Source organism: Suricata suricatta, chromosome 1, assembly GCF_006229205.1.
Source record: "Suricata suricatta isolate VVHF042 chromosome 1, meerkat_22Aug2017_6uvM2_HiC, whole genome shotgun sequence".
Lineage (NCBI taxonomy): Eukaryota > Metazoa > Chordata > Mammalia > Carnivora > Herpestidae > Suricata > Suricata suricatta.
The window spans coordinates 37876736-37889430 of record NC_043700.1 but is presented as its reverse complement, the minus strand read 5'-3'; the positions used below and the strand labels follow the sequence as shown (position 1 = coordinate 37889430).

General features: G+C 41.2%; 1 protein-coding gene and 1 pseudogene across 2 annotated transcripts in view; both read left to right on the top strand.

Annotated features, from left to right (window-relative positions):
- Nucleotides 1-12695, top strand: part of SH2D4A (SH2 domain containing 4A) — a 72962-nt gene that overhangs the window by 32126 nt on the left and 28141 nt on the right. The window contains exon 5 of one of the 2 annotated variants that reach the window (XM_029936866.1): nucleotides 9532-9612. The exons of the other annotated variant lie outside the window; for it this stretch is intronic. Within the exon in view, the coding sequence (XP_029792726.1) occupies nucleotides 9532-9612 (81 nt within the window). The remainder of the gene's footprint in view (nucleotides 1-9531; nucleotides 9613-12695) is intronic. 2 annotated transcript variants of the gene reach the window in all.
- LOC115289583 lies at nucleotides 11775-12384 on the top strand (annotated as a pseudogene).

The window sequence follows — 12695 nt, the reverse complement described above, 5'->3', positions numbered from 1 at the left end:
GCACTGCCTTTGCTGCGTCACAGAAAGTTTAGATGGTCATATTTTCGTTTTCATTTGTTTCCATATATATTTTAATTTCCTCTCTAATTGCCTTATTCACCCAATCATTCTTTAGTAGAGTGGTTTTTAACCTCCATGTTTTTGGAGGTTTTCCAGACTTTTTCCTGTGGTTGATTTCAAGTTTCATAGCATTGTGATCTGAAAGTGTGCATGTTATGATCTCAATTCATTTGTATTTATGCAGGGCTGCTTTATGACCCAGTATGTTATCTATCTTGGAGAATGTCCCATGTGCACTCGAGAAGAAAGTGAATTCCCTAGCTTTAGGATGTAGAGTTCTAAATATCTCTATTAATTTCTTCTGTTCCAGGTCCATTGTTTCTTTAGTGATTTTCTGTCTGGTTTTCGTAAGTGGAGTATTGAAGTCCCCTGCAATTAGCATATTCTTATCAATAAGATTGTTTCTGTTTGTGATTAGTTGTTTTATGTATTTGGGTGCTCCTGAATTCAGCACATAAATGTTTATAATTGTTAGCTCTTCCTGATGTAGAGACCCTGTAATTATTATATAATGTCCTTCTTCACCTTTTGTTACTGCCTTTACTTTAAAGTCCAGTTTGTCCGATATAAGTATGGCTACTCCGGCTTTCTTTTGGCCTCCAGTCGCCTGGTAGATATTTCTCCATCCCCTTACATTCAATATGAAGGTGTCTTCAGGTCTAAGGTATGTCTCTTGTAGACGGCAAATAGATGGATTTTGGTTTTTGATCCATTCTGCTACCCTGTGTTGTTTGATTGGAGCATTCAGTCCATTAACATTCAGTGTTATTATTGAAAAATATGGGTTTAGATTCATTGTATTCTCTGTAGAGTTCATGTTTGTAGTGATGTCTCTGGTATCTTATATTCCTTGCTACCTTTCTCTCATAGAGTCCCTCTTAGGATTTCTTGTAAAGCTTGTTTGGTGGTGATGTAATCTCTCAACTTTGGTTTATTTGGGAACACCTTTATCTCTCCTTCTATTTTGAATGACAGGCTCACTGGATAAAGAATTCTTGGTTGCATATTTTTCCTGTTTATCACATTGAAGATTTCCTGCCATTCCTTTTTGGCCTGCCAAGTTTTAGTAGATAGGTCTGTAACCCCTCTGATAGGTTTCCCTTTGTAGATTAGGGGCCTTTTATCCCTAACTGCTTTCAGAATTCTCTATCTTTATATGTTGCCAGTTTCACTATGATATATCGTGCTGAAGGTCAGTTCAGGTTATGTCTTAGGGGTGTTTGATATGCCTCTTGAATTTCAATGTCTTTCTCTTTCCCCAGATTGGAGAAAATTTTCATCTATAATTTGATCAAGCACCCCTTCAGGACCTTTTTCTCTTTGTTCCTCTTCAGGAACTCCTATGATATGGATATTGTTCCATTTGATTGTATCACTCAGGTCTCGAATTCTTCTTTTGTGCTCCTATATCAATTTCTCTCTTTCTCTCAGCTTCCTCTTTTGCTATAACTGTGTCTTCTAATTCACCTGTTCTCTCTGCTTCTTCAATCTGTGCAGTGGTAGCCTCCATTTTATTATTCACCTCATTTATAGCCTTTTTTACTTGTCACAACTATTTTGAAGGTTCCTAGTCTTTGTATCAATATCTTCTCTTACAGCTTCTATGCTTTTTTCAAGCCCAGCTATTAATTTTATGTCATTCATTCTGAATTCTTGTTCAGTTATGTTGCTTGTGTCTGTTTTGAGCTATTCTGTCGCTGTGATTTCTTCCTGGAATTTCTTTAGAGGAGTGTTCTTTTGTTTCATCATTTTGGCTAGTTTTCTGTGTCTTGTCAGTTTTAAAAGCTTGTTCTGCATGTGCACCTGTTAGTATTGCTCTATTGAAGGAGGCTCTTTGAGTGTCGAGGGTCTGTCATTTCAGGAGCTGTTCTTTTAATTGTGTCTCTCAGTTTCTCTTGTTATGCCTCTGATTAATTTATTTCCCTACTCAGTGATATTTGGGACTTTCCATTATGTTTTCTTTGGCTTGTCTTGAGGTAGCCATGAAAAGGAAAACAGAGAAACACACAGGAAACACAAGCATAATGCACTGACTGAACAAGTAAACAAGCAAACCAAAAGGGGAAAGAAAGAAAGGAACTCAAAAGAAAAGAGAGGACAGGAATGGAAAAAAAGAAGGCGGGGAGACAGTGACAGGCAAAGGTAAAGGACAGTCTGAGAGCATAAAACCTGTAGAGTGGGGAGATAAGAATGAGAAAAAGGAAAAAATATCTGGATGGTAAGAGTTTTTCTAAGCATAGCAGTGCATAAATGTTGGTCTTTCTCAGACTCCAGGGGGAAAGGGAGAAAAGAAGGAAATAGGAAAATAGCAAAGAGAAAGCAAGGGAAAAAATGTAAAAATAAAAATAATAAGAAAAGAAAGAAAAAAAATTAAAAACAATAGGAATAATAAGCAAAAACACAGCAGGTCTCCAGCACATATGGGCGTGGTTCGATGTAGGTAGTTTGGGTCTCAGGGGCTGCTCTCTGAGGCCCTGCCTTAGTGGATGCAGGGAGAAGAATGGTGGCGCCCCAAGCCCCCCTCAGACCATGTGTTGCCCACCACTCTCTTGAGTCCAAGCCTGCTGAGGGGGACTGATTTCTCTCCCCGCACCCAGCGGCTCTCAGTTCTGGGCTGATGTCTTCCTTCTCCAGAGATCACGCTATGAGCATGTCAGTCTCTCCTCTTCCTCTCTGCTCTGCGCCAGCCTGCACTGCTGTCCCATGCAGCACCCTGCACAGTACTGTGCCGCCTCTGGACAACGACTCTGTGAGCCTGGTGCCAACTTTCTGGGCACTTTCTCTCCCGGCTCTGCTTTGGGTGGGCTCTCCCTCCCCCAGAGTCTCTAGTCCCAGTTCACACTCACTCAGGCATCCATGAGGCTGTTATCAATAAGGGGTCTGTGCACGCACCTCCCATTCTTGGAGATCAGAAAGCTGTGCCTTTGAATTCTTCTCAGTTTGAGAATTGTGGATGGGCGGAGGAAATAGAGCTCCCTACTTCTCCACCATCTTGCCACCGGTCAGTCTGCTGTATGTTGAAGTCAAGCTATCCAGTAGTCACTGTGCATAGATTTTACGAGGAGCAATGTTAGCAAAGTAGGGAAAGACTCCCTAGGGTCTCCATTGTCCTAATTCATGTTTCAGTAAAATCATTCCACAGGGACCATGTACCAGATTTTCAACAGTAAAATTGATTGTCCCATTTTTCATCTTGTTAGGTTAGTTGGCCTTTGAAAGGTATCTCCACTCCATATTATTCTCCTTCACAACTTTATCAAAGCAGTTTCATTATTTTGCCTCTCTCATTATTTTAGGAAGAAAAAGCTAAATCCCAGTATGCTCAAATGCTTAATATTACAATCATCATTGGGAAATTTTATTTAAAATGGCTGGAAATAGGATGATCTGATTATTCCAGTGACCTGGTTAGCAAAACGGGTGAGTTTCCTTCGATTTTCAGGGAACCTTAATTGTCTCTCTTGAATAATGTAAACTAGACTGAATATTTTTTAATGATTGAGAAAGTGCTTCATGAATCTATGGTATGTTCATTCATGCACCAAATATTTATTGAGCCCTACTAAGTGCCAGTCACTGTTCTGTTTGCTGAGGCCTCAGCTCTCAGTGAATGAAGCTGACATGGTTTTTGCCTCTATTATTCTGACCTTTGATCCATTAAGGAATACCATGGATTTAACAGGTATAAGAACAGGATGGCTAAATACTTAACCTAGTAATTTGTTTTCAAAAGTAAACTCTTGATTTTAGCCTGTTAATTCATCATTTTCATCTTCACCATAAGAATTGAATGCTATAATCTGTTTATTGGAGCTTTCTGGTTTATTTGGAATTAATTAATTGCATAGCCATACTTTTAAACACAATGAGTATTAAGTTAAAAGCAGAACAAACTATTTTTAAAATCATTTTTTAATGTTTATTTATTTTATGAGAGAGAGGACATTTGCACACAGGCATCTGTTTGGGAGGGGTAGAGAGAGAGGGAGAGAGAAAGAATCCCAAGTAGACTCCATGCTGTCAGCCCCTGATGTGGGGCTCGATTCCATGAACCACAAGATCATGACCTGAGCCAAAATCAGGAGTCGTTCGCTCAACTGACTGAGCCACCCAGGTGCCCCTCAAATCAGTTTTAAAAGTGAATATAATTAGAATAATTCTCGTAGGACACATAGTCTCTGGGGGAAATATGATTTGTAATCATATAAAACTGCTGTTGCTGTTGCTATAGTATCTTTTGACTGATGTTGCTATAGTATCTTTTGATAATCCAATTGCTTATATAGATTTGAATTGCCATACTTATAAGTTTAACAGTAATTTGTATACACACACACATGCACACGCACACTACCCTTTGGTCCATACAGATGCTCTCCACTCCCAGATCTGGTTGGGCCTGCACTTACTAGAGGGACCATTTTGACTCAGTGTCTGCAGGAAGTCTACTACCTTCTGATGCCATTGGCTTTCAGGTTTCACTTTATTTTGCAGAGCCATATTCTGTGGCAGTTTTTATTTTTAAATAAAGGGGATATGAAGCAGATAAGAATGCTTTAACTCCCCCTATAGAGTTTCAACAGCTGCAGAAGCCTCTGTAATGTAGCAAATGGGAGGTGGTTGCGGTGGCTTGCACACATTCTCTCTGGGACACCCCACCAAAGCAGTGAGCTGTAGACATGGAGAGGACATGGGTTTCAGCTTCTGCTTTTCTCCCTATTAACAGGTCACCTTCCCTCTTTGGTAAAGGCACAGTACCTGCTTTGATTCCCTTATAGGATTGATAATGAAGGTCAAATGATGTATTGGACATGAAAGTGCTTTCAAAGCAAAAATTATTCAGGTAGGGGTAGTTTTCCTCTCTTTCTTGGGTGACAGTAGGAATAATTAAAGAGTATATTCCCTGGAACATAACATCATATGGAAGCTTCAGAGGAGGCATGGTACCCTCTCCAAGAAGCCTCTTCATCTTCACTCTGGGAATGCTGAGTGGCAACAGTATCCTGAGATTGTCTCCATCTGGTATTGGCATCATAAATCATCACTTTTGAGCCAATAATTGGGTTGTTTTTTAAATAAAGGAAATCTGTTTGGATAGTACTGTTTTATTTTTATTTATTATCTATTTATTATTTATTTATAAAATAAATATATATTACATATTTATATATATATAATATATATACAGTCTACTACACTGAACTTGAATTTCATGGATTTGTAGAACGGGTAAGTGTATCTGAATGAACCCGCTCTATACAAGCCTTGTTTATATTATGTTAGTGCTTTGGAATAATGGCAAATCTTGTCTCACCTTGAAAACTAGAATTTTTATATGTGGTTCTTGGTATATGTGAATAATTTTTAGAGTTTACCATATATTTTAGACATGTAGAACTACTTCAGTAGAAGTATCAGGTAGTTACTAACTGGGTGGTTGTTAAATTAATTGAAATTATTTATGCTCTGACTCCTCTGCTCCAGAACCAACTTTGAGCTTTGGTATACTGAAAACAGAACCTAAAACTTGTGACAGACAGGATGTGAAATCTGACAGCACCAGCAGATGGTGCTGATGGTCACAAGTCATCCCTTCAGTCCAGGCGTTATGTCCGTTTCATTGTCTAGTTCATGTGTCTGTGCTTAGTTTTGAATTATCTTTTTTTATTTTTAGTGTTTATTCATTTTTGGGAGACAGAGAGATACAGACTGTGTGTGGGGGAGGGGCAGAGAGAGACACACACAGAATCCAAAGTAGGCTCTAGGCTCCAAGCTGTCAGCATAGATTCCCATGTGAGGCTCAGACTCATGAACCGTTAGGTTATGACCTGAGCCAAAGTCAGATGCTCAACCGATGAGCCACCCAGGTACTCCCAAGTTTGAATTATATTTAAAAAAAAGTATTAATAACCTCACCATTTCTGATAAGTGCAGAAGCAGTGGGAATGTTGAAATGCTGGTGTCGGGGAAGAAGGGTTTCCTCTGCCCTTCTAGGTCCTTCTGGCCAGATTAAGAATCAAAGTGACACAAGACAGATTACCAGGACAAAGTAGTTTAATTTCCTATGTATGAGAAACCCACACAGACATGGAAATTCCAAAGACAGTGAAGCAAAATGTGGTGTATATATCATTCTGAACTAAGGAGAAAGAGGCTCTAGGGGTCTGGGACTTTCTGCAATTCACAGGATGATGAAAAAGAGTAAATGTTTGGTAAACAAATGTTTGCTGGGCCACTCAGAAACAATGAGACACAGAGGACATTGACCAAACAGGCTTTGCTATATTCCTCTCTCTGTGCTATACCTAGTTCATAGTGTCATGGAGTTATCTCTGATGGTAGCTCTCTTCCTGGATCAAGACCTCTATCCAGGGGCGCCTGGGTGTCTCAGTTGGTTAAGCGTCCGACTTCAGCTCAGGTCATAATCTCATGGTTTGTGGGTTCGAGCCTCACAATGGGCTTTGTGCTTACAGCTCGGAACGTGGAGCATGCTTCCGATTCTGTGTTTCCCTCTCTCTCTCTGCTCCTCCCCTGCTCATGCTCTCTCTTGCTCTCAAAAATAAAGAAACATTAAATAAAAGACCTCTATATAAATTCTTTTAAGTAGTTGAGGTGGGAACATAAAGAGCTTTTCCTGAATCTGCTAGGTTTTGATGGTTTATAACTCGAAAGTAACCTTTATCCCAGTGTAGTCCATCTTGGGGTGGTGTGCCCTTGGTGGTAGATAGATAATATAGGAAAAAATTAAGATAATAAAAAAAGTGGTGAGGAAACAATGCTGTATGTGCGTATAAGTTGAATCATTCAATTGAACAAATAATTCTAAGGCACAAAGAATAACTCACACGGTATACTTCAAGTGCCATGCAGATGACAGTTAATTGGCAAGTGATGGGGGAAAAAGATTTGAAAAAGGAGAATATATGTTAGAAGAGACCTGTCCAATGTCTGTTAGCCTGAAGCTAATTAAGGAAACAACAGAGAGTCTGTAAGCTTAAAGGCTGAGGGTGGACAGGTGCTGCTGGTAAATGCCCAGTCCAAAGCTCTGCTGGCTGCCTCTGTCCAGGGCCGGCCGCCGAAGAGTGGCCGGTTTCATAGCTGGAACCTTACGTACAGGGAAGGCGGTTGCCAGCCTCCTAATTTTCTTTTCCTTTTTTTTTTTTAAGTTTATTTATTTATTTTGAAAGAGAGAGAGAGAGCATGAATGGGGGAAGGACACAGAGAGAATCCCAAGCAGGCTCCATCCACACTGTCAGTGCAAAACCCTATGTGGGGCTCAGACCCACAAAACATGAGATCATGACTGAGCCAAAGTTGGACACTTTACTGACTGAGCCACCCAGGTGCCCTCCTCGTAATTTTCAACATAGAAGATACTGATCCTTTTTGCAGAATGATGCCCCACATATCTTATTTCATTGAAGAAAGGGAGAGTGGGCCTGTTTTTAAAGCTCACATTCCTTATGATGGAAAGTTATTCAGAGACTACAAGTTCAAGCCCTTCAAAGTCATTTTGGACTATTGAACAGATGTCTATAAAATCTGTTGGAACGGTTCTAACCTGTTCATAGATAAGGAACTGGCTACTGTACAATTATTCTTTTTTAGATGCAGAGCAGTTATGTATCCTTTTATAATATTAAAATAAAAAATAAAATAGAATATGGTAGGTAGCAATTGTGAAACCTATAGGATTCATTATTTTTCCAAATAATAAGCATAAAGAAACCTTTTGACCTACAATTCATTTCCTATCATTGCAATGTTGACATAGTGGGAGAAGTATAAACTCTGGCACAAGCCAGCTGTGTGATGCCAGAAAGCTATACAACTCCTCTGAGGTTCAGTTTCTTCCTCTGATAGTTGGGCATTGTGTTGCCCATCCATCCGAGGTGTTTGAGGAATAAAAATAATACTTACTAAGTCACTAACATGGTGCCTGGTCATAATGGGCCTTCAATGACTAGTAGCCATCAGTGGAATTAGCATTAATAGCACCCCCCACGACTAGTAAAAAATTCCAACAGAGGGCTAGTAGAGTGCCACTAGTAATTGCCATGGCCAGTTTAATCAACTAAAATAGATGAAACTTTTATAACAAATAGACCAGTGAAGCAATGGTCAAAACACAACAGAAGTTCATCTTTTTCACTTACAACATCCAGAATGGGTTCTGGTTCAGGAGGTTCAGGTCCACACAGTCACTTAGGGACTGAGGCTGTCTTTTATAGTAGGATGACTTCCATCACCATTTCAGCCCAAAAGAAGGGGGAAGTGGGAAGTGGAGAGGAATGTGTGAAGGAGGTGTTAAGGGCTTGAATAGGAATGGCATATACCAGGAATCACAAATGGGAGATATTTATTCCCATGGGCATACCTAACTGCCAGGGTGGGGGTGGGGGTGGGGTCAGAGATGGGGACCGGGCAAGCAATGTAGCTACTGTGAGATAAGGGACAAAATGGAAGTAGCCACACTAGTTTATTACATGACGTAGTAATGACCCTAAAGTGTCTTCTGTGCTCCACACTGAATCTTGGTACCAACCTTTTTCTGAAAATTTTTTGACAATTTCTAATTGATACCAAAATCCAGGAGTGAGTCCTCAGCCACAGGGCACATAAGTCATGGTGATATGGGTTGCAGGTGGCTCTAGTGAGCTATATAGGACATGTGGCTTTTCATACTGGGACTTGGTTCAGACTCTACATCAGGCCAGGGACAGGGTAATAGGGACCTGTGTAACTCACTTGGTGTTAAGAGGCACTCTGTGTTATATGCCAGCTCAGTCACAATGCCAGAGCAGTTGGCATGTGGCAGGCGGGCGTGACACCAGGGAATCCGGGTGGTGGATCTGGGAACCCCGTTGGCAGGAGCTGCCTCTTGGGAAATCCATCTAGAGCATCAGAAACCCAGATACTGGGCTCAGTAACAGGGGCAGGAGAGGTGGGTAGGGGAGGAGAGTGACCAGACAGGGAATGTGCGCGGGGCTCCCAGGCACCAAACTGATATTCCAGTCATGCCTCCAGTCCTAGACAGGGAGTAAGGCATATGCAGTTAAATGGCAGAGACTAAGCATTTCTCTGGTCTGAACTAAAATGGTATGATGTAGAGCAGGGATTAAGAGAAGAAGAGAATTTAAGGAGTAATGGTGATGTCTAGAAGTCATTCTAGGGGCCCGGGGCCAGCTGGGAACAAAAAAGAGAAACCCGCTTGTCATGAGCAAACCACCACCAGCTCCAGGTTCTTGAGCAATAATCCCCTACCGAATAGGGAGGCTTAGGTCTTCCATACCTGCTGCCTCAGTCATTATTAGCCCAGGGACTTAAGTGGTGGTGGAAGGCTTGGTGAATCCACCTATGAGAGTGGGGCAAGTTAGAGAACTTTGAAATGAGGCAAGCATTAACAGATTATCTACTGAAACTGCACTGTAGCTCTAAATGGTATAAAAACATGTTTCATTTAATTTTTAGTCACTCTCCAGTTCCTCAAGAAACATTCAACAAATGTTGGCAGATTCTATCAGTCGTATGAAGGCATATGGATTTCACCAGGTAAAGACTTACGTTCTGTCTTCAGGGGGCTAAAGGCATAGCCATTTCTGCTAATGTTTCACAAATGGGTATATTAGTCTCATGCAGAAATGAAAGCAGCAAAATGTGAAATCTGTCTTAAAAGGCTTGTGAGCATAGCTATTCATCTTTACCTGTTTTTCTGGAGTTGGAAAAGTCTTGAGTATCACGGAAAGAACAGTTGCCAAGACATATCTGCTAAACTCCTCACAGAAGATCTGAAAGAGAGATAACACCAGAGCACAATAAATGAAGCATTTAACTTGGCAGAAATAGTGAATTCAGATTAAGTTCCTAATGCGTTCATTGTTTCTGTGAACCTGTCTCTCCAGGATGAGCAGCCTCTTATGCCATCCATGTCCACTGTGCCAGGAGTTCCTTTGGGTGCTCAGATCTTCCACACATCTACCCAGACATGAGATTTTTTCCTACAGGCCAAGTCTGTTTTCTCCATCATGCTAGATGGTCATTGTATCATACATTCCTCACAGTAAATAGGGCATAGACTGGCATTTGGAAACTATAGTAGTATTTGACCTACAGTAAGTTTGAAAACATTGCATAAGATATGAGGCCGTAAAGAGAAGGTTCTGAGTGATCACAGGCCTGAGATGGAGACATGGTGAAATGCTCATTCTAGTAGACTCTAGTAGATCTAGTAGATCTCTGCTAGAGATCAATTCCCTGACTGGTCTGCAGGGACATGCATGAAGTCTCCTGTGGAGACTTCAAGAAGCCATGATGAATTTTTGAGGTATAGTCCTGGTGTGCATACTGATGATATAATACAAGCTATTCTAGAGCATCTAAAGGAAAATTTCAGTTACACTACCCAGATTACATTGCTTCATTTCAAATGATAGCAAGAAAGACAAAGGATCTGTGTATTTATTCAACCAACTTATGCTGAGTTTCTCCTCTATGCTAGGCACTGTTAAAAGACATTGGAAACACAGTGAAAAAATAGATAAAATCCCTGTCCTCAGGAAGCTTATATTCTGGATTCAGAAGACAGACAACAAACACATCTATGAGCTCAGATGGTCATAAGTTCTATGGAGGAAAATAATGCAGGATAAGGGAGGTGAGGAAGGCTTGGAGGGTGGGAATTATTTTTTTATAGAGGTGGTCAGAGAAGGCTTCTCTGAAAGGCACTATTGGTAGAGACCTGAAGGAATGAAGGAGGGAGCTATGTGGATGACTGGGGAAAGTGTGTTCCCAGCAGAAGGGACAGCTAGTATAAAGGCACAAAGGCAAGAGCTCGCTTGACCTGGTTAAAGAGATCAGTGTGGAGAAATCATGTAGACCCTCATTAAAGAATTTGGTATCTTGGTGTTATTTCAAGCCATGATGAAAGATGAGATCGTCTTGAGATTCGAGTTTAGATGGAAAAGAGAAGTGGTCTGAGGTCTAAGGCACATCAGTGTTTAGACTGGGCCTGAAATATCTTGTCTCCAAACTAAGGGGGATGAACTAAATCAGTGGTTCTTGGACATTTTAAGATGTAAGACATTCTCCAAAATAAGGGGGATGGACTAGATCAGTGGTTTTCAGACATTATAAGTGTAAGACATTAATTTTCACCTAGAGCCATAGGCCAATAAGTCCCTTATCTACCTTAAGATATTATATGGGAATTCAAGAGAATGAATGAGCAGATAGATCACTTACCAAGCTTCTCTGTAGAACAAAGGTAATAAAATAGATCCTTCCACTTTGGAGGCAATGAAGAGGGTCTGTAAGGAAACTTTTGGAGAGTATTTCCATTAACAGGCTGGGATTGAGAGACTTTTTGTGGGAGACGTTTTGACATCAAACTGCCTATCCTCATGGTAAGCCTCAGCCAATGGGTGTCTGGACCAATGTCCAGCCTCAGCCCTGCTGCTCCTTCACTCCTTAGCCTCTATCTTGATTTTCCCATGCGTGGCTCACCATCCCCATCCTGGGCCTAATGTTTCCAGCAAACACTTCTAAAAAGGAAATCATGGTTTGGCTTGGTTTTCTAAGCAGATGAAGTAGGAAGTAAAGATCAACTTGTAACTGTTAGGTGTCCCTAACAGTCATTTAAAATGCCAGAAGCTGAGAGGGACTGACAGAGCCAAGTGTGTCGCAGCTTTCGCCGGAACATCAGCGTGGAGGACGTGATGTCGGGGCTCTCCCGCCAGCTGCCCTGGGCCCCCGCCTGCCTGGCCGCGCTCTGTGTGCTGGCTGTGGCTCAGAACACCTCCCAGGGCCCGAACGAGACTACAATTACTACTTCAGCGACCACCAAGATAGTTCCCAAGCCGGTGACGACTCTAACGCCGGTCCCCACGCCAGCACAAGATATCTGTGAAAACCTCAACAGCTGTGTTTCCTGTTTTAATGCTAGCCTTGATTCTACTCCCTGCTTTTGGATAGAATGTAGACAAAAACTACTGTTCCCATAATTCAACAGTTAGTGATTACCAGGTGGTGAATAACACAGAATCCTGTTCTGGATCTGAGCCCACTCCAGTGCCAACCAATTCTACAGCTAAAACCACAACTCTGCCTTCCTCTTCTACAGCTACCACCACAACTACTACATCAGGTACAACTAACACCACTTTAACTCCGACTTCACAACTTGGGCGAAAGTCTACCTTTGATGCAGCCAGTTTCATCGGAGGAATTGTCCTCGTCTTGGGTGTGCAGGCTGTAATTTTCTTTCTCTATAAATTCTGCAAATTGAAAGAACGAAACTACCATACTCTGTAAACAGACCCATTAAATTAACAAGGACTGGTGTGTAACTCACTGAAACCAAAATATTGTCTTTCAAGATGTCCCGCGTGGAAGACGCTATTCCAGGATCTTTAAATTTTCAAAGGATGCATATAGGATATTGTGGAGCATCGTCCTTGAAGAAAAATCACTTCAATCATTTTGCTCAACAGGAATATTTAAAATATTCTGCATGAATCCTTGTGGCTGTCTTCTTTTATTTTAAATGGCTGTTGCTGTGGGATTGTGTTCTCTCCTCTTGACATACCAAATGTAACTCTGTAAGTGATGGAAACATTGTCCTGCGCAGACAACCTCAT